A 23,198-nucleotide genomic window follows, 5' to 3' on the forward strand; every position below is an offset into this window, starting at 1 on the left:
TAGGAATACTTTACTTAGATCTCAAGAAAGCATTCGACACAATTGATCATACGATTTTATTGGACAAACTGAATATGTATGGCATCAGGGGAGCAGCAAATAGGCTTCTGAAAAGCTATCTCGTCGATCGCAATCAATATGTGATTGCCAACAACTTCACCAGTCAACTATGCCCATTAAAAGTCGGTGTTCCACAAGGCAGCAACTTAGGTCCACTGTTGTTCTTGATTTATATCAATGACCTACCAAAACTTGATCTTCGTGGGAAATCTCGCCTTTTTGCTGACGACACTTCAATTCTGTATATTGGTGATAATGCAGAACAAATAATCCGTAACATGAGAATTGATCTGCAGACATTGGGAGAATATTTTTCTGAGAATCTACTTTCGCTCAATCTCTCCAAAACAAAATACACTCTATTTAGAGCACCACGCTCGAATACAGCTCAGACTATCCCGAACCTTGTCGTCGATTCAACCACTATCCAACATGCAACGCACTACAAGTACTTGGGCTTAACTATTGATGATAAGCTCAATTGGGTCGAACATATTGATAAACTTAAAAAAGAATTAAGTGTTACTTGTGGATTGTTCTGGAGGATTAGAAAGTTGTTGCCTACCAAGCAAATGATAACTATGTATCATGCCTTCGTGCAATCGAAGTTGCAATACATGATTGCTATTTGGGGATGTGCATCTAAAACCAAAATGAAGCAACTACAAACTATTCAAAATCGATGCTTGAAAATAGTTTACAGTAGACCACGGCTCTATCCAACTGAACAGCTGTTTCAAAATGCAGCAACATCAATTTTTACCATCAATGGTCTGAGAGAAGTACAGACGCTGGTTCAAATGAAAAACTTTATCGATAATCCCCAAGCGCTGAAAAACTTACAGTTTCCGACTCTTGATCACGGTTACCAAACAAGACGTCATGGAGATCTCCAAATTCGAAGGACGAACACGGAGAAAGCAAAACGAAGTTTTTCAAACTTCGGTATTTTTCGCTACAATGCCCTACCTCTACATATAAAATCAGAACATAACTTATCGAAATTTAAAGAACTTGTTAAAGTTCATGTTCGAAGTCGAATGACTTCGCTATAACATCCGATACCATGTCCGGTACATAGAAACCCTGTGCAGCATCCCCTCAAAAGAGATTATTCTCACTGGGGATGTCAAGTAGTACTCCTTTCCAAAGTCCCAAATCCGCGCCCGAAAATTCATATTTTACATGCTGTACTTAACCCCCAAAAACCAAATTTTGCTTTATCATTTCCGCCACCGCCGCCAAGTATCGACCGCCACCACCATCCACAACCACCCGCCGCCACCCACCGACACCCACCGCCACCATCAACAGCCGCCATCCACATTGCAGCTTATCAAACAAAAAACATTAAGAAAAACCGTGAACAGAATTCAAATCAGTGGAAGTGACAAAATTGTAAACAAAATATCAAAAAAAATTGTTAACAATATTGTAATTCGATTATTGAAAAAAAAAAAGAAATAATAAATGGAGAGGAGGTTTTGTGCCTACGGGAGCAGGAATTCAGAAAGAATTACACTCCCGCGGGCTTTCCTTCATCTCATTAAAAAAAAAAAAAAAAAAAGGCGTGAAAAAGCCCTATTTTCGGTAATCTTTTTAACATAGCTCTGCAGTATCACATTTTACAAACTTGAAATGTTCAACAAAGTGGTGTATTTTAGTAAGACAAACAACTTTGTGGAACATTTTATTAATTTTAAAATTTACTGAAAAAAGTTATTATTAAAAAACTGATTTTTAGAGGTTAAGTTTCTTATTTGGCCGATATCTCGGGTAATAATTATTTTAGAAACTTGGCATCTGAGACAAAGTTGTAGAAAATTTGATTTTCAACAAGTTTGTCGAAGACATCAAAGAGCTAAAACCTATAACAGAGAAGTTAGAAATTTTATCTCACTTGTAGGGGGATTAATCAGAAAAATAATAGTTTTTTATTATAGAGCTGATTTTACTGACAAACTTCTCCGAAGACACCAATATGCTAAAATGTGACCTAAAAAAGTTATAAGCAACGATCACGTTTTTCGCATTTTGGACCACTGTGGGATGGTTGAAAATTGATGAAAAAATGCGGTCCATTAGTATTACAAACCCACTTCCAAGTTTTCGCAATAAACGCTCGAGAAGTTGAGAAAAAATTAAACTTAAAATTGCAATAACTTTGCTACTTGACGTCGTAGAAAGTTGAAATCTTGTGTCTAAATGCCTCACCAAATGCTTAGAAGATTTTATTCATGTTCATCCTCGTCTAGCAATAATAAAATTTAAAAAATGCTTTAAAGAAATTTCCAAATAAAACCTTTATAACTTTGCTCTGAACACAGAGAGAGAGAGAGAGAGAGATTTTAAGGATTGTGCTCCATTTTCCCGAAAACCATTGCCCAGAATGGAAAATAACCAGAATCTCAATCACCAGAAATCCTCCTTTCCAGAATTTTGTTTTCCCAGGAAGAAATCTCGGATTTGTGCCATTCTGGGGAAAAAAATCTGGAAAATAATTTACTCTGGGAAAAAAAAAATCTGGTAAATGGTGCATTCTGGGGATTTTTTCCTAGTAAATGGTTCCTCTTGGGTTTGATTTCGGGTATTTGTCATTGTGGGGAAAAATTATTCTGGGCAAAAGTTTTCGGGTAAATGGGATACAATCGTTTTTAAGTTACTAAAAAAGTTTCATATTTTCACGTGTTAAACAACTTTGTAGAAAACATAAAGATCTATCTCTTAAAATAAAATAGTTAGAACATTTAATTTTTTCATAGTAGCTGACTATTTTTTCATGTTTTCAAGTAATGCAGCATGTTTAGGCGTCGCCTCGAAGATAAAATAAGGTTTAACGCTATGTAATTTATTCATTCCGCTTCAAGTTCCAAAAACCTAGGAAAAGGAAACGAAACTGGAAAATTGGAATTAAAATTTTAATTATTTTAAATAGGCCCCATTGAAATTATATCTAGTATTGAAAATCTTGCAAAAATTATCCAGCATTCTTCGGGCTGTACAAGTCAACATAGTTTTTTTTTAATTCTGGGCTTTTTTCTATATTTTTCAACAAAAAATCTCTGAAGAAAATGTAAGGATTGTATTCAATAAACATTCAACACTTTGTTTTGTGAATAACTTTTGAATGCATGGATGGAAATTGATGAAATTTCCAGGAAAGCTACCTAGTAATGTAAGGTGTATGTGTACAAAATTTGGTGAAAATCTGTCGAGTGTTTTTTGAGATAGCATTCGAAACTTGACTTAACTGACAAATTTTTATGGGCAGGATCGAGAAAAATTCAGAAATGTCCCAGTGGGACACTAAAAACAGCTGGAAATCCACTGTTCGATCAAAGTCCACATGATATAATAAGTTTAAGAAATCGTAGAGGACCCAATATTTAGCTTTAGTTTGAATCAAAGAATCAAAGCTCAATATTTAATCCCACTGTACAATTAAGCAATCTTTCATGCTTACCATCTATGATGACATATTATTTCCATGAAATGTCGTACAGTAATTGTAAGAACATCGAATAATGGAATTTAAACAATCTGCAGATTGTCGAATTGTTTAACAGTACAGTAAATAGCTAGCTTAGATTGTACAGCACTGAATACAATGATTGACTGTAATAGAATCTTCTATGAGATAAGTCAAAGTTGTATATCAAAAAACGGCATCTATAAATCTATTTGGAGTCCGAAATGATGCAGTCAGTGGTATTTTATACGATCAACTGAATTTTAAACGGCATTCTCAACTGTACATGAACAAATTTGCTTGTTTGTATTAACATGAAATGGCGCCGAGGAAGTATCGAAGAACAAGGATCGGAACGTTGTGAGTTCGAGACAGAGGGAAGGTATAGAAGATGTTGTATATGGTTCAATTTTTTTTGCAGTAAACATTAAATTCTATTGTATTTATGTTCACGGCGATTCATAGTAAAATCGTAATAAGGGAAATATATAATTGCTTTGGGATACAGTAACAATACATTGTATTAAATGGTGAAGAAAGTTGTACAAACCTCAGCCTACCTGCAAATGGAAATTGTAATCAAATTGTAAGACAGGCAATAGAAAATTGTAAGTTGTACAATCCTAAGATTTTGTGCAAAGCAAAGTTGCTATCAAATTGTTGAAAAGGCAATAAAAAGTTTTATAGTTTCAAGGTGAGCAAAGTTTGGTCCGTATATTGCCTCCACTTTGGTACGTACAGGCTCATATAGAATATTCTATACAACTTTTCCAGATTGTACAAAAGTGTGTATATCTCAGAAACGACTGAAATAGACAGACCAAAATGTTCACTGGGGTGTAGATCAATTGCGTGAAGAGAGCCCGATCAGAAGAGAATATCAAAATAATAACTCAAACTTATCTCACCAAGATATTTATATCTGATTCAGTTATAATTAGGTACTCTTAATTTTCGATTTTAAGTTTCTCCAATCTGAATTATATCTTATTCTGATTGACAGACTTGAATGGAGTTGAGCTCATTTTCAATGATAAAGATTATTTTCGGATTGTCCTAAAATAAAATGATTATATCATATTTTGATATACGTGCAACTTTTTCTGAAACACGGACATCGAAGTCAACGGCCCAAACCGTGCATTAATGAGTTTCGCTCAACAGCTTCATAAATTCGAATCCAATTTTTAGGAAACCAAAAATGGAGCATGGTTTTAGCATATTATGTGGTTTATTGGCATTCCACTAGAAATTTTTCTCGAAGCACTCATATCTTGTTATAATTTTGATAGGTTTTGTTCTGTCCGATATCAAACTATGCTATCTAAATGAGATATAATCTTGAAAGGAGCATATCTAAAATTGATATAAATTAGCTATGATCACATTGATTTTTTGATATAATTTGAGATATTTTAACATCCTACGAGTACTGAATAATTACTCATTTAGATAGGAAAAAATTAGTATCAAAATATCTCATCTTGATATAATTTAGTTTTTCTCTCCTGATCGGGAGAGGATAGAAAATTCAATCTTTTCTTACTGGTTCGAATTTTGAAAAATTTCGTAACGTACTGCAAAACGAACTCTTAGGTTGGTATCTGGCAGGTTTTCAACCAGAAACTTTTCGTTGACAAGTCTCGCCTTTTTTTTCATTTACCGTCCCCTTTTGCTAAGTTTTCGAGCTCACTGCCCCCTGAGCGAATTTTTGAAAAATCTTTAAAGGAAATGTTGATTGGCAGAACCATAAGGTATTGAAATTTTATTGTAAGTAGTATAATTTGAAACGGTTAATGAAGCACAATCAAAATGTGTTTTAATTGATTTGAGAAGATCGAAAAACTAACGCATCATAACCGTTGCTTGAAATCCCAATACTGAAATTAATACCAAATATAAATTTTCCAGGACAAAATATTAAAAATCGAAATAAAAAAATTATATAACAACAAACAGCCTATCCAAGTTTTGGAAAACAGAATTGTTTTCTAATTGAATTTGCCTTACCATGAAATAATTACAGTTATTTCGAAATAGTATAAAAAGTTGAATACATAGTATTACAATAAAGGCAAAATAAAGTGTCCAAATTATTTTTATTCAATTTCTTTTGTTTTCTGGTTAAAATTCAACGAAAACGCATCGTAATCATTTTTTAAATATTGTTTATTTTGTTCTTTTAAATTTTTGTTAATGTTGCGCTGTTAAAAAAAGGTTTTCTGATAACTAGAAAAAAAAACAGCTAATATTCCTAAAAAAAACAGGGCCAAAATAAAGTGTCCAGATCGATACAGCTTCAAATTGATTCAAACTGAAGGCAAACAGGAACGATTTCCCAGCAAACACGAAATCGTATTAAAAATGATAACTCAAGTCATTAAAAAATTAACAGCGAGTCGTAGTTCCAACTAACGCCAGTAACTTGTTGTACAAATCATTATTCGAAGTCGTATTAAATGGTTTAAATCGGATATGATAGAAAGTCCGCCATGTTTGCAGATTTTGAAGACGATTTCGTTCCTGTTTTTCTCCCGCGTGGATCAAAAGAGAGAACAGCTTTGTTGTTCTCTTTGCGACCAGCAGTGCAACCAGATTGCTAAAAATCACCTGGTGTATTTGCAAGATTTGCCCAATGACAGAGGCAGCAAATATTGTCGCTGGCAACAGTTCGCATGCGTTGAGAGAAAAAACTTGTGCTCTCTTGCATTCTTTCAGTATGTATGAATATATGGTGTCGAAATCGTATACTCTTATCGCTTTAGCCAGAAGTTGAAAATTTGTATGCATATTGCCTCCACTTACGATCATTTTATAATGTATATGAAACGTATAACAAAGTTGTTGAGAAATATACCTACAAAAAGGTTTGCTGGGTTAATAATGGGTATGGCCTCCTTCGGCCTTCAACACCTCCTGCAAGTGCTTCGGTATACTTTCAACAAGGTTGTGCAAGTGTTGTGGGTCGAGTTCCTCCCACGCATGCTCCATGGCATCAAAATAAGTATTTTTAATTCGTCACACCAGTCTTATCAATCAGAGCATCGAGGATGGCCCACAGATTTTCGATGGGGTTCAGATCAGGACTTTGTGGGGGCCATTCAAGGGCTTTTATGCGGCAGGAACGGGAAAATGACTTCATCAGATTGGCCGTATGCTTCAGATCGTTATTCTGCTGTAAAACGAAGCGCTCTTCGAGGCCCGTCTTGATGAGGGATACCTCGAGGTTTTCCCGCAGGATATTGGAATATGACTCAGCTGTCATGATTCCGTCAATTTTTACCAAATTGCCCACCCACCCCAAGAAAAGCACCCCCACACCATCACGTTACCTCCTCCGTGCTTGACTGTTCTTTGGGTATGGTGATCTTGGAGCTCCTCACTCGACTTGCGCCACATATGATCCCACTTCTTCCGGTTGAATAGCTCGGATTTGGATTCGTCGGCCCACAACAATGTTTTCCAGTACTCGAGCCGTTTATCGGCGTGTTCCTTGACAAACTTCAGCCGCTTAGCCTTGTTAACCAGGCTGATGAAAGGCCTTCTCACTGCGATCTTTCTATGGTACTCCTTTGCATGGATGCGGTGACGGACAATACAACGCAATACCGAAAATTGGAGCTCTTCATGTATCTGCCGGATCGTTATTATTGCGTTTTTCTTCACCTCAAGAATGATTTTCTTGTCCGTTCTGGCATCTGTCTTGGGCTTCAGTCCTCTTCCTGGGCGATCCATCTCCGATCCGAATGTTTTCATTTTTTTTTTTAAATATATTTGTATTTTCAAAATCGAAAATGTGGCCAGTCTAGACAGATTTGCTTTGTTGATACATTTGTCTTGTGTTTTTTTTTCCTGTTGGGGAGAGAGTCCACTGCGACCATTAAGTTGATCTATTGTGGTATTACCCCGCGTTATTATTTTTACTTTGCTATGCTACTTGACACCCCTGCACTATTGGTTGAAGTTGCAGTTGTTTACCGGTAGCACTACGAGCACACACATAACTAGATACGATCTCCAAGTGCAATCTAAGTTCCCTTGAAAAGATCCATCCACATGCATGTGCTGCATTATTAAGGCGTACAATTCCAAGGTATACACGGCTAGCATTTCACTAATGTTAAAACCGCCAACCTTCATCATACTATGTGTGCCAGGTTATGTCACGACCGGGATTCGATCTCATGAACGTTGGCTTAGAAGACAAGTATGCTATCCTCTAGGCCACGATCTGCTGGCTTGTCTTGTGTTGTTTTAATAGTTTTTCTAAATGCTTACTCGTTTCTCCGACATATGATTTCCTATAACTTTCAAATTTTATTTTGAGACTCGTTAAATTTTAATACCACTTACGATCCCAAAATCGCACAATTGACTAAGACATTGGCAAACAATTGTAAACGCAAACCAAAACTGTCCAAAAGCAAATCAATCACGAAGAACAATATCTCTGAGTTAAGATTGTAACTCATGAATAACCTTACCTATTAGTCAAAATTTGAATCAGAATTCTCGTGTGAGCATTCATTACGTCATATGAAATATCTTAAGAACTCTCAGAAAACTGGTGGAAAAGTAATCAAAATTATTTTAAAATTTGTATTTTATAAATAGAATATGTTGTTTACACTACAAACAGGGCTGTAGGAAGAACTGATTCCAGGAGAGGGGGGGGGTTGCTTGTGGTTTTAATGATTATTTTTTGTCTAAGATTATTTTAGCTTATCTAGCTTAGCTTTTGTTACTTTTATATTCTGCAATTTTTGAGTACTTTTACATTAAACTATTAGTTGGTTTAACTTTTTTTTTGCTTAGTGATTAAAAATATGTATATCTATCAATCCTTGTCTCTGGCAAGGATAAAGGGTAGGAAAAGTACGACAACAATTCAAAACATAAGCATAACATTTTCTTTCCATGTAAGTAGAAATATCTCAATTATTTGTGGGCCAGTTTTAACAAAAACTACATAAAATACAGGTATGGATCAGTGTTAATATGTTACAAAATTTAGGAAAAATTATTTAAAGTGTGTAAAAACTATAACCGAAAATGAACTGAAAATAAAGTTCCTTAGCCTGTGTTCTTATACAATTTTTGGTCAAAAAAATTTTGTCATGTATGAAATTTTTCGTAGAACAAAAGTCCATAGTATTACACATCTGTAAATTTACAGCGAAAAAAATGGGTTCCAGAGGATTGGAACACAACTGTAGAAAATACGTTCTAAAATCTTTAAAATCGTGAGCTTAATTTCTACAATGAAACTCAAAGCAACAAAACACACTTTCACCGAATGGTAAAATCTTTAAATTTGTTCAAGAGTTTGTTAATTAAGGCTTATTTGAATTGATTCCAAAATAAGTGTTTTAGGAAAGTTTTCAATTGTTTAGAAAAAAAAACTTAATCTATGTTTGTGTGAGTGGATTAAACCGATACCGCGTTATTCGTCACAAGCGTGCAGGAGCCAGTCGGCCAGTCAATCGGCTAGCAAGCCAGCTAGTCAGGTAGCGCGTCGTTCCCTCAGTAGTTCGAGATCGAGTGGCTCGCCGGTGTTGCTTCCGGGGCGCAGACCTCCGGACAGGTCTGCACATTTGGCGACCGTGGCAGGTAATGTCTCTTTAGCATTGAAAACGAGAACATTATTCTGAGAAATTCGGATCGAAAATGTAAACAAACGTGGTCATCGATTCACGGTTAATGTATTTTCATCAAACTTGCTTGATAATCAATAAGTTTGTGAATTACCCATAGTGAAAAACACAGTGATAAAATGAGTTATTCGAAAAAAAGCAACGCTGTTAGAGGATTTCCGAGGGCTATCAAGATTGAAGTGGAAAAAAAGAGAAAACGAACAATTTAGAAAATATCTGTTTTGGCAAGTTAGCGGGTTGTGAAATAATGCCGAAACTGGAATTGATGAATTCAGTATTGATGTTGAGAAGACAACATGATATAAAAATGAAATTCCAAGCGGGTCGCGAGGACAGCTTGATCACGTTCACAATTTCAAGCGGGTTGAGAGGACAGCTTGAAATTGGAAGGCGAGTTGAGAGGACAGCCTGAACGTATCGATAGAAATTTCAAGCGAGTTGAGAGGACAGCTTGAAATTGGAAGGCGAGTTGAGAGGACAGCCTGAAAGTATCGATGGAAATTTTAAGCGAGTTGAGAGGACAGCTTGAAATTGAAAGGCGAGTTGAGAGGACAGCCTGAAAGTATCGATGGAAATTTCAAGCGAGTTGAGAGGACAGCTTGAAATTGAAAGGCGAGTTGAGAGGACAGCCTGAAAGTATCGATAGAAATTTCAAGCGAGTTGAGAGGACAGCTTGAAATTGAAAGGCGAGTTGAGAGGACAGCCTGAAAGTATCGATGGAAATTTAAAGCGAGTTGATAGGACAGCTTGAAATTTGGAGGCGAGTTGAGAGGACAGCCTGAAAGTATCGATAGAAATTTTAAGCGAGTTGAGAGGACAGCTTGAAATTGAAAGGCGAGTTGAGAGGACAGCCTGAAATTTTCGATAGGAATTTTAAGCGACTTGAGAGGACAGCTTGAAATTAAAAAGCGAGTTGAGAGGACAGCCTGACAGTATTGATATAATTTTCTAGCGAGTTGAGAGGACAGCTTGAAATTGACAGGCGATTTGAGAGGACAGCCGTATCGTTAGAAATTTCGAGCGAGTTGAGAGGAAAGCTTGAAATTGAATGGCAGGTTGAGGGAAGAGTATGAAAGCATCATAAGAAATTTCATGCGAGTTGAGCTTGATATTAGAAGGCGAGTTATGTACTTTATTTGATTGTTAACCAAGCGGGTTGGAAGCACAGCTTGAGAAAATAATAATAAGAAAGTAAGCGAGTCGGCAGGACAGCTTAAGAAAAAAATAATTGAAACATAGGCGGGACAACTAAGAACGATGCATAATGGGCACCGTAATGAAACCTCAAATATGTTTTAATTTCAAGTGAATTGAACCAACGAATCGACGCGCTACCATTAAGTGAAAAGTAGGAATTGGAGCAACAAATTTTATATTTTTGAAACCGCTTTAAAGGATCGATTGAAATACGATTGAAATTTAAAGCGAGTCGAGAGGACAACTTGAAATTTGAGAAAATCGGGTCGAGAAGACTTTTTTTTTAAATTAATTTCAAAATCAAGCTGGTTGGGAGAACAGCTTGAGAAATGATTCGCAAATCGAAAGCTAGTCGATGATTAAATAGAGATCTAATTTCATCAAAGTGTTTAGGATGATTTCGTTCAACTGAAATTGAAAGAGAGGTGGAAATGAGATAGAAAAAACTTGTCATGCATTGTAGCGCAAGTTGTTTGTACCTACTTCACATCATTCCATTGATAGGATGCATGACAGAAGACAACTAGACGAGTTTCCTAAAACAAAAACAAACTTGTTGTCGATTTCAATTTTTTTTTGAAAACCTAATAAAAAGAAACGATTGTATAACAGTTTCTTATCAATTTTATTAAATTATTTTGTTTGGAATAGGAGGGGGATGTGTGAGTGGATTAAACCGATACCGCGTTATTCGTCACAAGCGTGCAGGAGCCAGTCGGCCAGTCAATCGGCTAGCAAGCCAGCTAGCCAGGTAGCGCGTCGTTCCCTCAGTAGTTCGAGATCGAGTGGCTCGCCGGTGTTGCTTCCGGGGCGCAGACCTCCGGACAGGTCTGCACAATGTTCATATAAAAAAAACTTAAGAGATTGAAATTTTTCGATTCAAATCTGGTTCTTGCGAACTTGATCCAAATTTTTTATTTCAGTTTGAAACTTGGTGTTTGAAAGAACATCAAAATAATAATATTAAAAATACCCCGAAATTTTGTTTTCCTGCATATGTTTTGATGACGATCAGCTACAAGTTTCTTTATCAGCAAATATGTTTCGTTAAAAATCAATTCCATAGAGATAACCCTGTGCGAAACATTATTTAATAAAAAATTAATTTATTTTCATTAAACAACTTTAAAATTTAAAAAACTCAAATTCTACTTTATATTTGAGATTTTTATCATTAATTATGTGAACAAACTAACCTCGGTTAAAAATTTGAAATGAAACACACAAGTTCATGAGTTTGTGATCTCTTGAATTACTCAACGAAATTGTCAATTTGATATTTTTGTCTTGATTTTAAAACTGATTCACGAGCTTAATCATATTCTGAATTTTGAACCTGCATTCTGAATTTGAATTCTGAACCTGAATTAAAAATAATAATTTGCAATCTGTTTCCGTATTTCATTAGGATTACTGAAATGTATAACAATTGGATGTCCGAATATTCATTAAAGATCATAAGTTTCAGAGTCCTTATTTATGAATCTTTAATTTAAATTCTGTGGTTAATTATGGGATTTGATCTAAATTCATTATTTTGAAATATGAATCGTGGATCTGAACTGGAATATCAATTTCGAATGATTAATTTGATTCTGAGTTTTCAATTTTTGATCGCCATTTTGATGCTTTGTTATATTCCAATTTTTCATAAAAATGAAGTTTAAGAACTTTGAATCTTAATATGGAATAAAAATTTCCTTTTTTTTATTCGGAAAATCATAATTTAACTAAAAAAAAACTTGAGACTGAAAGCTGAAAATCAACTCATTAAAAGAAAATTATTATCAAAGTATTGAAAATGCATATAATTTTCGTAAATCATGATATGAATAACAAAAACAAATTTTAAGCAGTTTTTGTGTGCAGCTTTCTTTTCTTATTTCGTACTCGTACTGAAAATAAAGAATCCTAAACTGGATACAGAATCAGAAATATGAAAACAGAAATACAATTTTTGGTTTGAGAATGTAGATGACCAGCCAGAACCTTTGAAATTAGTTTAATGTCATTCAAAATTTAATATTCAGAACTGAGTATCTAAAAACACGTGAGGAATTTTTAAAAACTGTAGCACAACTCTTAAACTTGAAATGGGATTTTGAGGTTTTGGCATAAATTTTGAGTCTAGATAACCTTACTCAATCAACGAAATTTGATTACGAATTCATAATATTGAGTATAGAGTATAGAGTATAGAATGTTTGGTTTTCTTGGACCCTCATGGGGGGAGAGGGGTTGCGTCTCCCATTGAGACTTTTCTATAATTTTCACGATCCTGCACATAAAGTTTTGGTAAGTGAATTTATCATAAAAAGCTTTCTGAAAAATCATTCGACAGATCGCCACAAATCACGAATGAGAGTGTTGCATTTTTTTTTAAACAGTCCTTGCTCAGTAAACCTAACGAATACAAAAATAACATTGAAAAAGACATTTATAATGTTGTGAATATTTTAAGACTCTATAGATTTTTCAAACAGATCCACTTTTTTTTTGAAAAAGTGTGATAAAATCGAAAAAACTACTCTGTACAATGTATTTTTTCGGCTCAATTTATTTTAAAGAAAAATAACTAAATAAATAAGAAAAAAACGATTAACTTAAAATTTTTCAAACTCCCAGCAGCACCGCAAGCCCACAAAACGTCCAACGCGCTCCGCCCTCCGGATCTCCGGTGCCAAGATCGCCGCAAGCGGAACCGGTCGATTTCAGCGCTCCTCCCCGTGCGGCTAGCCTGTCCGGATTCGGATTTATGGCCCCACCCCCAGCCATGGCCTACAGCAGAGAATCGACACCGGACAGCGCCTCTTCGCACTACATCTCCGATGGCTATCGAGATCATAGTGGTAAGTTTGAAACCCTCCTTTCCTGCATGAGTTGGTGGGTGGATTAGAGAAAAAAGGCCGGTCCACCTCAAAGTAAACCCAAGTGACGACATTAAAATGATTGCCCACCAGGGGCGAAATCGGCACCCGGGAAACACATCAAAAGGCATCAAAGCAAAGCGTAAATGTGACTTACTTACTGATTACTGACCAGGTAGCCAAGAGAGAGAGAGAGATTGAAACCCCCTAGTCCCAGGAATTCACTTTTCATCACAACAACGATGACGGCTCTTGGTCAACATGAAAATGAATGCTCATTTTTCTCGTTTTAAAATATTTCCGTTCCCTCAACCCATTCTGCTTTTTTTTTCGCAAAATGAATAGAAAACTGGCGACAGGTCTTCCCAGGCCGAGGAAACAGACTCAGGTATGGGCTTACAAAAGAATTTCACTCTCCATTGCCCAGCTAATGAGGAAAGTGTTTACGACGGAAAACTAGCTCTTTCATGTTGACCAATCCCACTTGCTGCTCAGGGGACAAAAATCTGAGGAATTTGTCCCTTTTTTCCCTCATACTGGAACTAGACCTTTGCATAACTTATTCCGCAGCAGCAGTTGCTAAGTAAAAAAGAGAAAGTACTCGAGAGAAAAGATTTCTAATTATGTAACATTTTTTTCTCTTATACATTTTGTTTTCAATGGCGTACGAAAACATAAAAAATCCATCAACTCACCTGCCGAAACACACGAGAAGCAGGTTACGGCATGACGGCAATGGAATATGCAGCGGCAACGGCCAATCCCGGAGGTTACCCGGGTTACGGTGCAGCAGGTTACCAGGCAGCAGCAGCAGCGGCGTACGGGGCGCCTCCAGGTTCGCATCATCACCATCCGCACCATTCGCATCTCTACACCGGAGCTTACGCGTCCGGAAACTACTCGATGCCCCCACCTAGTCACATTCCGTCGCAGGATCGGATGCTGAAAGATGGGTAAGATCCAAAGCAACTGGGGTAGTTTTAAGGTTGATGAGACACCAGTTGACGTAGTCAGAAAAATTATTCGTTTTTTTTCAGTTATTTTTTTTTATTTTCAAAAAACGTGCATTTTTTACCCTTTTCCGAAAAATGCAACATACTTTGTTTTTGATTTAAAAATCTAGTGAAAACGTATTAAAATTTACAGTATTATATAAATGGATGATGCCATAGAGCCCGAAGAGCCTGTATGAAAAAACCAATTGCAGTTATATGAATAAAGCTGTCAACACGGTGGGTTTTGTTGAAGGACTTAAAGAAAAAAAATACAGTTACGCTAATTTTTGCGTGGGCAGAAAGTAAAGCATTTCCTGGTTTATTTCCACCAAAAATCAAAATACCTCCCATACACTTTTTTTTCAAACTTTCTGATTCCGTTCCCTTGAGGCCGTAACTTCGACATAGTTGTTCATTGCTTGAGAAGTTATTAACTAATGAATAAAGATATGTCTTTTGGCATTGAAAAACCATCAAATCAACTGACACCACTTTTAGTGCCTAACGAGGTATACACGCTAATTTTCGCTACCCCTTAACGAATACTTTTTACCCGTTATTCAATAAGACTGGGAGAACTCCTTTTTTTCGGATAAAGCCTCTTTACCCTTTAAGGGGTACTCAGCTTGATAACGCTCTAGCGGATAAAAACTTCCCCTTATTTGAAACGCTGTTTGTTTATGATAGCAGTTTCAGGAAATGCTTATAGGAAATATGTTTACTGAGAAATAAATTACAACAAAATATCATGTTTTATTTAGTTTATTTAAACAAACATAATTTGAAAAAAAAATTTTTTTATTTGCCATCAATCCATCACAATTCGGATTTTAAACGTCGGCTTTTTTCGTCGCGCTCATTCGAAACTGGGAAGTTCTAAAATAATAACATGAATTGATCATGATTTCAGAAAAAAAACAATATAAATTTTTAAGGAAATACTTAACATCTTTCTCATCATTTTCAATATTCCAGGCAAATTACGACGCTTTTAATGTAACAAAATCTTAAACTATCCCTTTTAAAAAGAAGCTAACTTTTCGAAATAAGGGGTAATATTGATCCGACAAAATGACCCGTTTTTTGACATATCGTGGTGGTTCTCAACAACGGGTCAAATTAACGCCTTTAAGGGGTAGTCAAAAGTTAGCGTGTAGCTCGCAAAGTAGTTATGCAATACCCAAGTAACCATGAGCACTAAAAACTAGCACCAATCCTGCTCTAACCTCAGCTATAGAGTTTGACTCTGTGCATCAAATTAGCTCTGTGAGCCAGGTTTGGCGAAATTAACTGCTGCTTTAGTGCAGAAAATGGTAGAACCCTATAAAAGCTCTGTATTAGCATTGATTGATGCTATAGCGTTGGCAGACAAAATGCTGGGAAAATGGCGTTCAAATGAGGTACAATCATGCGGAAAAATCAATTCTTGTTTTGCTTCATTTTTCTGACATGAAACTGAATTTGGCTCATGTTGATATTCGCTTATGCATATTAAAAGGATCTCTTGGGTCGATTTTTTTTTTAATTTTCAGCTGAAGATGACCTGAAACTCATGACATCTATTGCTAAGACATTTTTAGTAGCTCTGCTTGTGGACTTATTATGTCTGAGTTAAATCTTCGAAGAACGCCCTGTTTGATCAAACTCCTCGCAACCGGTGCCCAAAATTCGCAATTATTCAACATCAATCAATGCTTATAAGTATGACCTAATGCTTCTGTATTGCTTACATAGTGCTTAAAAGCATTAAAGTAAGCCTGTGGGATGCAAATTAAATATTTATAATTTATTTATTTATTATTATTAAATCAACAGATCATATATTGATCCAAATGATATTTAAAAATTACGAGACTAACTACAAATACAAATCTACACTGAACTTAGAACACTTAGAATTCTTCTTTGGAATACAACCTTCGAAACGTCAAAATCAAAATGCTCTGAGAAGCGGTTAAAAGTCTTGATGACGCCAATGATTGCAGAGTTGGCCCCGTAATTGTTTAGTCTAACAGGAACGAGGAGCTGAAGAAACCGATCCCTCAAACCTCGAGGTCGGACGCTAAGTGGAAGAACTTCCAAAAGTGCTGGAGAGTCGATTCTTGATGAAAGCAGATCAGCGACGAAAGACGCACGAGTGGCGGTCCTGCGGGCTTGCAGCGTGTCGATGTCGATCAGGCGGCAACGGCTTTCGTAGCTGGGAAGTCGAAAAGGGTCTTGCCAGTTTAAGTGTCGAGAGGCATACCTCAAAAAACGTCGTTTGATGGCTTCGATGCGATCAGAACCGTTTTGATATTATGGACACCAAACCGCAGAAGTATATTCAAGGTTCGATCGAACCAGACTGCAGTAAAGACTCTTCTGGAGGCATTGTCTACGATATAGTTGGTGTGATTCTTAAAATCCAGCCGCGCATCAAGGATCACACCAAGATCTTTCACGTGTTGAGCTCGAGATATTGCATCGTTTCCAAGGAAATAAACGGCTGAGAACGGGCGTCGTTTGCGGGAAAATGATGTTACTACGCACTTACGACGGTTTAAGGTAGGTGATTGGCATCACACCAGGAGGCAAAGAGGTTAAACTGGATCTGCAGGAAGTTCACATCTTCGGGGCCATTGATAGAATAGTACAGTTTCAAGTCGTCGGCATACGTCAATTTTGGTCCATCGAGGAGTTGCAGCACGTCATTGAAATAGATAAGGAATACTAACGGTCCTAAATGACTTCCCTGAGGCACGCCTGATGAAGCTGAGAACTGCATGGAAAAACAGTTACCCGAACGAACTGTAAATTTACGTCCAGTAAGGTAACTGCGGAACCAACCACCCAGATAACCAGAAATCGTAAAGAAGTGTTCATTGTAGATTGTTTAAGCATTCAGTTTAGATTGGAATTGTATAAACATCATGTTGTGGCTTAACCAAGTTATATTTTATCGTTTATGGTTTGTATAGTTCATTATTTACGATAACATTTTGTTAATCGTATAGAAAGATCAATAAAGTTGTTTTGAAACGCAGTAGAATTGTGTAAAGCTCAATATTAAATCCCACTGTACAATTAAGCAATCTTTCTTGCTTGCGATCTTTGATGACGTATTATTTCCATGAAAAGTCGTACAGTAATTGTGAGAACATCGTATAATGGAATTTGAACAATCTGTTCGTACTTGTCATTCAAAGTTTCTTATTGAAATAAACTTGATCCATTAATAATTATTAATAATGCAATTCCTATGCTAAGAAGTATCGTAATCATCTTATGTCAACAATTGCAAAAATTGGAAATCCTTTACAAATTTTGTTGCAAAAATGAAGTCAGTTTTAATTAAGAGAAAAATTATAAAAATGAAAAAAAGTGGCACATACAGTCGGGGTTTGCAAAAACACAGGCGACGCTTCAAACAATCCGGTTCTGTGATAAACGATTCCATAGAATCAGATGCTGCTTCTAAGACATCTCCGACAGAAAAAGATTCAGTGTTGTCCCACGAAGTGTCCCATGGAAGTCAAGAAATGTTCGATTCTTTAGAATCCAGCGAATTTAATATTCCGGGTAATGTTTGATGTGAAAGCTGTGTATGAATGATAAATAATACATCCTAATTTAATTTTAGCAGCAAATCCTTCGCTTGACACTGAAGAATTCCGAACCAGTGAAAATCAGCTTGATTATAGTGAATCCATAAAACTCGATAATTCTGGTACCTTTTAAAAATAAAATAGCTTTAACTTAATACTTATCAAATTATTTTTAGACCCAAGTCCTCTTAAAACTGAACTTCAAAAATGGGCTTCAGAGTTTCATGTTTCGCAGTTAGCACTGAAATCATTACTCGCGATATTGAACCAGAATCTGGATGTGAATCTTCCTGCTGACCCAAGAACACTAATGAAAACTCCAAGAAACACGACGTTCATCAGTATGGCCGACAATGGACAATATTGGCATCATGGGTTCGAGTTTTGCCTTCGAAATTTATTCGATAAGCTCGATAGATCCATATCTATTTCTATTAACATCAATGTTGACGGCTTGCCGATTTTTAAAAGCTCTCTCAAAAATTTTTGGCCAATTCTTTGCTCTGTTCAGGAGTTTCCGGAAATGCCTCCATTCGCTGTAGGTATTTACTACGGGACCGCTAAGCCGAAAGATGCATCAGAGTTTCTTACACCTTTCATCGACGAGCTGCTGCCTATATTGGAAGCTGGGATGACAGTAAACGGTTATTTGATTACTGTTAAAATACGTTGCTTCATCTGCGATAGCCCGGCGCGTGCTTTCATAAAAGGCGTAACAAGCTTTAATGGTAAATTTGGTTGCCTAAAATGTACTACGAAAGGGCAATATTTGCATATCACAAATACTATGGTGTACCCCGATATAAATGCTACAAAGCGTACCGATGAAGACTTCCGTGAAAAGAAATATTTAGATCATCAACGACGGGATACTCCTCTAACTAAACTCCCAATAGATCTGATTGAAGACGTCATTGTAAGCGATTCTCTTCACCTGTTGGAATTGGGAGTAATGAAAAAATTACTAACCAGCTGGCGTACTGGAAAAATGACCAACAAAGCTAAATGGAGTACTTTTGAAAAAGCTAAAATTTCCGAATTTCTCGTGAATGTCAGGTTTCCTTCTGAAATCCATCGTCGCATGCGGTCTCTTGAATTTGTATCGTTATGGAAAGGATTAGAATACCGCAGTTTTTTTAACTATGTTGGAATAGTCATATTGAAAAGTTATTTACCAGAGAAATACTATGACAATTTCGTTTATTTGTACTGTGCCATTAGAATTTGTTCAGCTAATAAGTATAAACATCTACTACCAGTAGCGCGATGCCTATTCAATGATTTTATAAATAGTTTTAAGTCTTTATATGGTGTAGAATATGTTACCAGTAACATCCATAATCTGTGTCATGTTGTTGATGAGGTCGAAAGGTTCGGGGATTTGTCAACACTCAGCGCATATCCATTCGAAAATTATTTGCACACATTAAAAAAATTGCTTAAAGCAGGGCCAAATCCACTAGCGCAGGTGGCGAATCGTATTTCAGAGAATATGAATGCAGGAGAGTCATTTTCCTTTGAAGAGCAGATCATAAGTAAATCTCCAATATCAGTTGAGAAAACCGAAAAGATTTGTAAAATCACTTTCCCAAGTTTTATATTGAGCACTGCCTGTAAAGATAGATGGTTTTTATCAAAATCATTGAAAATTGTTTGCGTCGTAAACATAATCGAAAGTAAAAATGACTGGAAGATTGAAGGGCAGCATCTGCTAAACCAAGCAGATTTTTTCTCAAAACCATTTAAATCATCTGTTATACATATTTATGTTGCAAATCAAAACCTTAAAAACCGATCAAAAAATAATTTGTACGAATGCAGTGCGATAATGTGTAAACTTGTAGCTATTTCTTGTGCAGATGGAACTGTATTTATACCACTCATACATACTTTGAATTAAACAGATTGTATTCTTGTCACATGTTCTGAAAATAAAACAATTGATACAGTATGTGTTTATTTAATTTTTCTCTTTCTTTGTTTTTCTTTTTTAAATCTCAAACTTAGGACAAAATCAAAATTAATTTCTCTTTCTTTGTTTTTCTATTTTAAATTTTAAACTTACGAAAAAATCAAAATTAACGCGAAAATTCAAACTAATCATTATCAATCTGTGGTTCATTGTAATTCTCCTCTTCAAGAATACCACCATCGTCAATCTCTATCTCCGTCTCTTCTTCATTGCATGTCTCTTCATCAGTCGCTTCTTCGTTGCTTGCTTCTTCCGACTGTTCTTCTTCAGTTCCTTCTTTCATGGTAGTCTGCTCTTTGACTACACGAGCTTTTCCGTTACTCTCGTTAACGTCTTTGCGAATCCGTCCCGGACGAACCGTAGACTTTCGAAGCAGACGGCTCTCGGACCGTTGCTTACAATGTCGGAAGAGTTTAGTTTTACAGAAAGCTTCGATCATGTTAGCATTGTAAGTTGGATCGCCAACTTGGATGATGTGTAACAGTAACTGTGTTACGTTCCCGTATTCGCGAAATCCTCGCTTGCATTTATCACCGCGACTTATTCCCGTCCATGTAAATTGCTTCCAAAAATCGCGTGTAAAAAGACAGTCCACTAAAGCGTAGAATGCATTGTCACCTCGACCGTAATAAGCATTGGGAATAACGATTTTTGCAAAATAATCAACCTGCAATGATAAAATGTGTAAGGATAGTTGTAAGCAATCATTACTTAAAACTTAAAAAAATGTTCTAGGAGTTGAGTTCGTTTGTCTGTGGCATAGCTTTTCACGGAATTTGTAGCAAATTTGAATCGGCTCATTCAATTATTAAGAAAGAACTTGGATAAATGAGAGGGAGAAAGAGAGAGAGACAGAGTGAGAGGAGTGGGGGAGGGGTGTAGAAATAGAGAGAATATTCAAATTAAACTTACGTAACATGTGAAGACCTCTCTATTCGCCAGTCTGATGTTCCACTCGGCGAGGTCCTCCTCATCTTTAATCAGAACATGTTTTTCCGCACAATCAAGCACACTGTTCTGGACGGAATTGACACTTGACGTTGGCTTTTGCATTTCCATCAGAACTGCCATCCGGGAAAATCCTTCCTGAAAGCCCTCTTTCATGCAACGATCCACAGTAGCCTGAACAATTGCTGGAATAGTAGTCTGAACAGCTTTGTGAATGGATTCAGAAACCGTTCCCTTCACGGTTGTCGCAATAAACCGCTTTAATTCCTCATTCAACGATGCTTGAGTATGAACATTAGAATTATCTAGAAGTTAATAGTGAAACTATGATAAGTGTGTCTTGTCTTTTCACGTCTTGTAAAACTCACCTGTGATGTTAGCTGTCTCGATAATTTCTTCATTCGCAATGGGAGGTGTTTCAATGTAGTATACGTTGTTACTGGAATGTAGCGAAAGATTACCAACCGCGTCAGGATACTGGACCAGCTCAGTGGAGTACAAAAAATCTTCAGGTACAGTAGGAATTTCCATCTTAGGGCCTTTCGGAGCATTCATCTGGGATTGATGTGATGCAAAACCTGTCACTACTTGCTGTGTATTTTGGAAGTTTGGAGGAGCCGGTTGAGATGGCTGGGATGACGATGCTTGCTGGGTCTTTGGATGAGCCGGATAAGACGCTGATGTAGATGAGGAAGCTGGCTGGGTCTTTGGAGGAGCCGGATAGGATGATGCTGATGACGAAGCTTGCTGGGTCAGAACTGAAAATTAAAAAAGGTCATAAATTCAATTATTTAAATCCGTTTGAATTACTTTTAACTGTACCTTGACACATAGCATCGTAATTGGTCTGAGGATGCACTTTTTGTCGCTTAGCAGCAGATTTGAGAAGCTTTTTCTTTCCCTCTATGTCCGAAACCTCTTTGTTCTCCATCGTCGTTACAGCTGCTTCCGCTGCAGCAAAACTGCGAAACTTTTTGAACAAAATAGCTGGAATGCGTTTTGTCGATCCATGGTACTCGGTTCCACTTTCACGCATCTGCTCTATCTTTTCACAAGACAAATGTTTCGGCCAGAGCAATTTGTTTTGCTTCACCCATGATGATGGGACCGCCAGTACCTTGAATTTGTTGTTTTCAACAAATTGTACGACACTGAACATCTGAAATGCAAGTATTATTTATAATTTACATAAAACAGTTGAATTGTATCAAATACTTACGGTTAAAACAGCAAAGATCACGGAGACAACTTAAAAGTTGAACACTGGATTTCTTGTTTTGGCAATGATTGTTTACATTTATGCAGTGCTGCCAGATATGCTTTGATTGCATGGTTTCTGCGATTAAAGTTTTTGCTATATGTGTGTTAAATTTTTTGAATTGCATATACATAGACTTCTTTTATTTGCTTATTAAATTTTACACTTATTTTTCCAACGTGGATTTTTTACTGATCCTTGGGGTGCAGAGTGGCCTGCTTTACGGAGTGCAGATTGGTCGACTTCCGCACCAGGGTGCAATCTTTTACTCGACGTTACTGGTGCTGTGGTCTCTTTTTATCACTGGTTTTATCGCGGTTTTCTTACTTGGACTTTCAATGTAGCGTTTTTCAGTGAATTTTCTTAAACAAAGTTGAATCAATTACATGTTCAACAACTTATGTAACCACCGCGCTTAAAAAATATAGGTGTACGCAGATAAAATAATAAAAAATTTTGCACGCAGCTTTGTCAGAAATATTGGATTAATATATTTAAAAGAAATGAATTGCAAAAGACGGCACGTCTTGCAGATATACTGACAACACTGACATCATCTATGTTTTGCAGATTGTCGAATTGTTTAACCGTACAGTAAATAGCAAGCTAAGATCGCACAGCGCTGAATACTATTATTGATTGTAATAGAATCGTCAATGAGATAAGATAAAGTTATATTTAAAAAAAACGGCATCTATAAATAGATTTGGATTCCGAAATGATGCAGTCAGTGGTATTTTATACGATCAACTGATTTTTAAACGGAGCTCTCGACTGTACATGAACAAATTTGCTTGTTGGTATCAACATGAAATGGCACCGAGGAAGCATCGAAGGATAGGGATCGGAACGTTGTGAGTTCGAGACTGAGGGAAGATTGATCAAAAACATATGCATTATCAAACCAACAGTTAATGTTAAGGACGTTCACAGGATGACAATATGCAAACGCAGTATTTGAAAATTGGCATTCAGTTTTTTTTTAACACGGTGTTCATCAATTTAATCAAAGACACAAAAAGTTGTATATGGTTAAATTTTTTTTCGCAGTAAACATTAAATTCTATTGTATTTATGTTCGCGGCGTTTCATAGTAGAATCGTTATAAGGGAAAAATATAATTGCTTTGGAATACAGTAACAATAAATTGTATTAAATGGCGAAGGAAGTTGTACAAACCTCAGGCTACCTGCA

The 23,198-nt window shown here is 36.4% G+C and overlaps 1 protein-coding gene across 7 annotated transcripts in view; it reads left to right on the forward strand.

Annotated features, from left to right (window-relative positions):
* Positions 1-23,198, forward strand: part of LOC129749112 (myelin transcription factor 1-like) — a 130,363-nt gene that overhangs the window by 68,690 nt on the left and 38,475 nt on the right. For 4 of the 7 annotated variants that reach the window (XM_055744037.1, XM_055743992.1, XM_055744030.1 and 1 more), the window contains exons 7-8: positions 13,006-13,229; positions 13,963-14,200. In XM_055744037.1, coding sequence (XP_055600012.1) covers positions 13,006-13,229; positions 13,963-14,200 — 462 coding nt within the window. The remainder of the gene's footprint in view (positions 1-13,005; positions 13,230-13,962; positions 14,201-23,198) is intronic. The other 3 variants (XM_055744015.1, XM_055744022.1, XM_055744008.1) reach the window with 3 other exon arrangements.

This window comes from Uranotaenia lowii, chromosome 1 (genome assembly GCF_029784155.1).
Source record: "Uranotaenia lowii strain MFRU-FL chromosome 1, ASM2978415v1, whole genome shotgun sequence".
Taxonomy (NCBI): Eukaryota; Metazoa; Arthropoda; class Insecta; order Diptera; family Culicidae; genus Uranotaenia; species Uranotaenia lowii.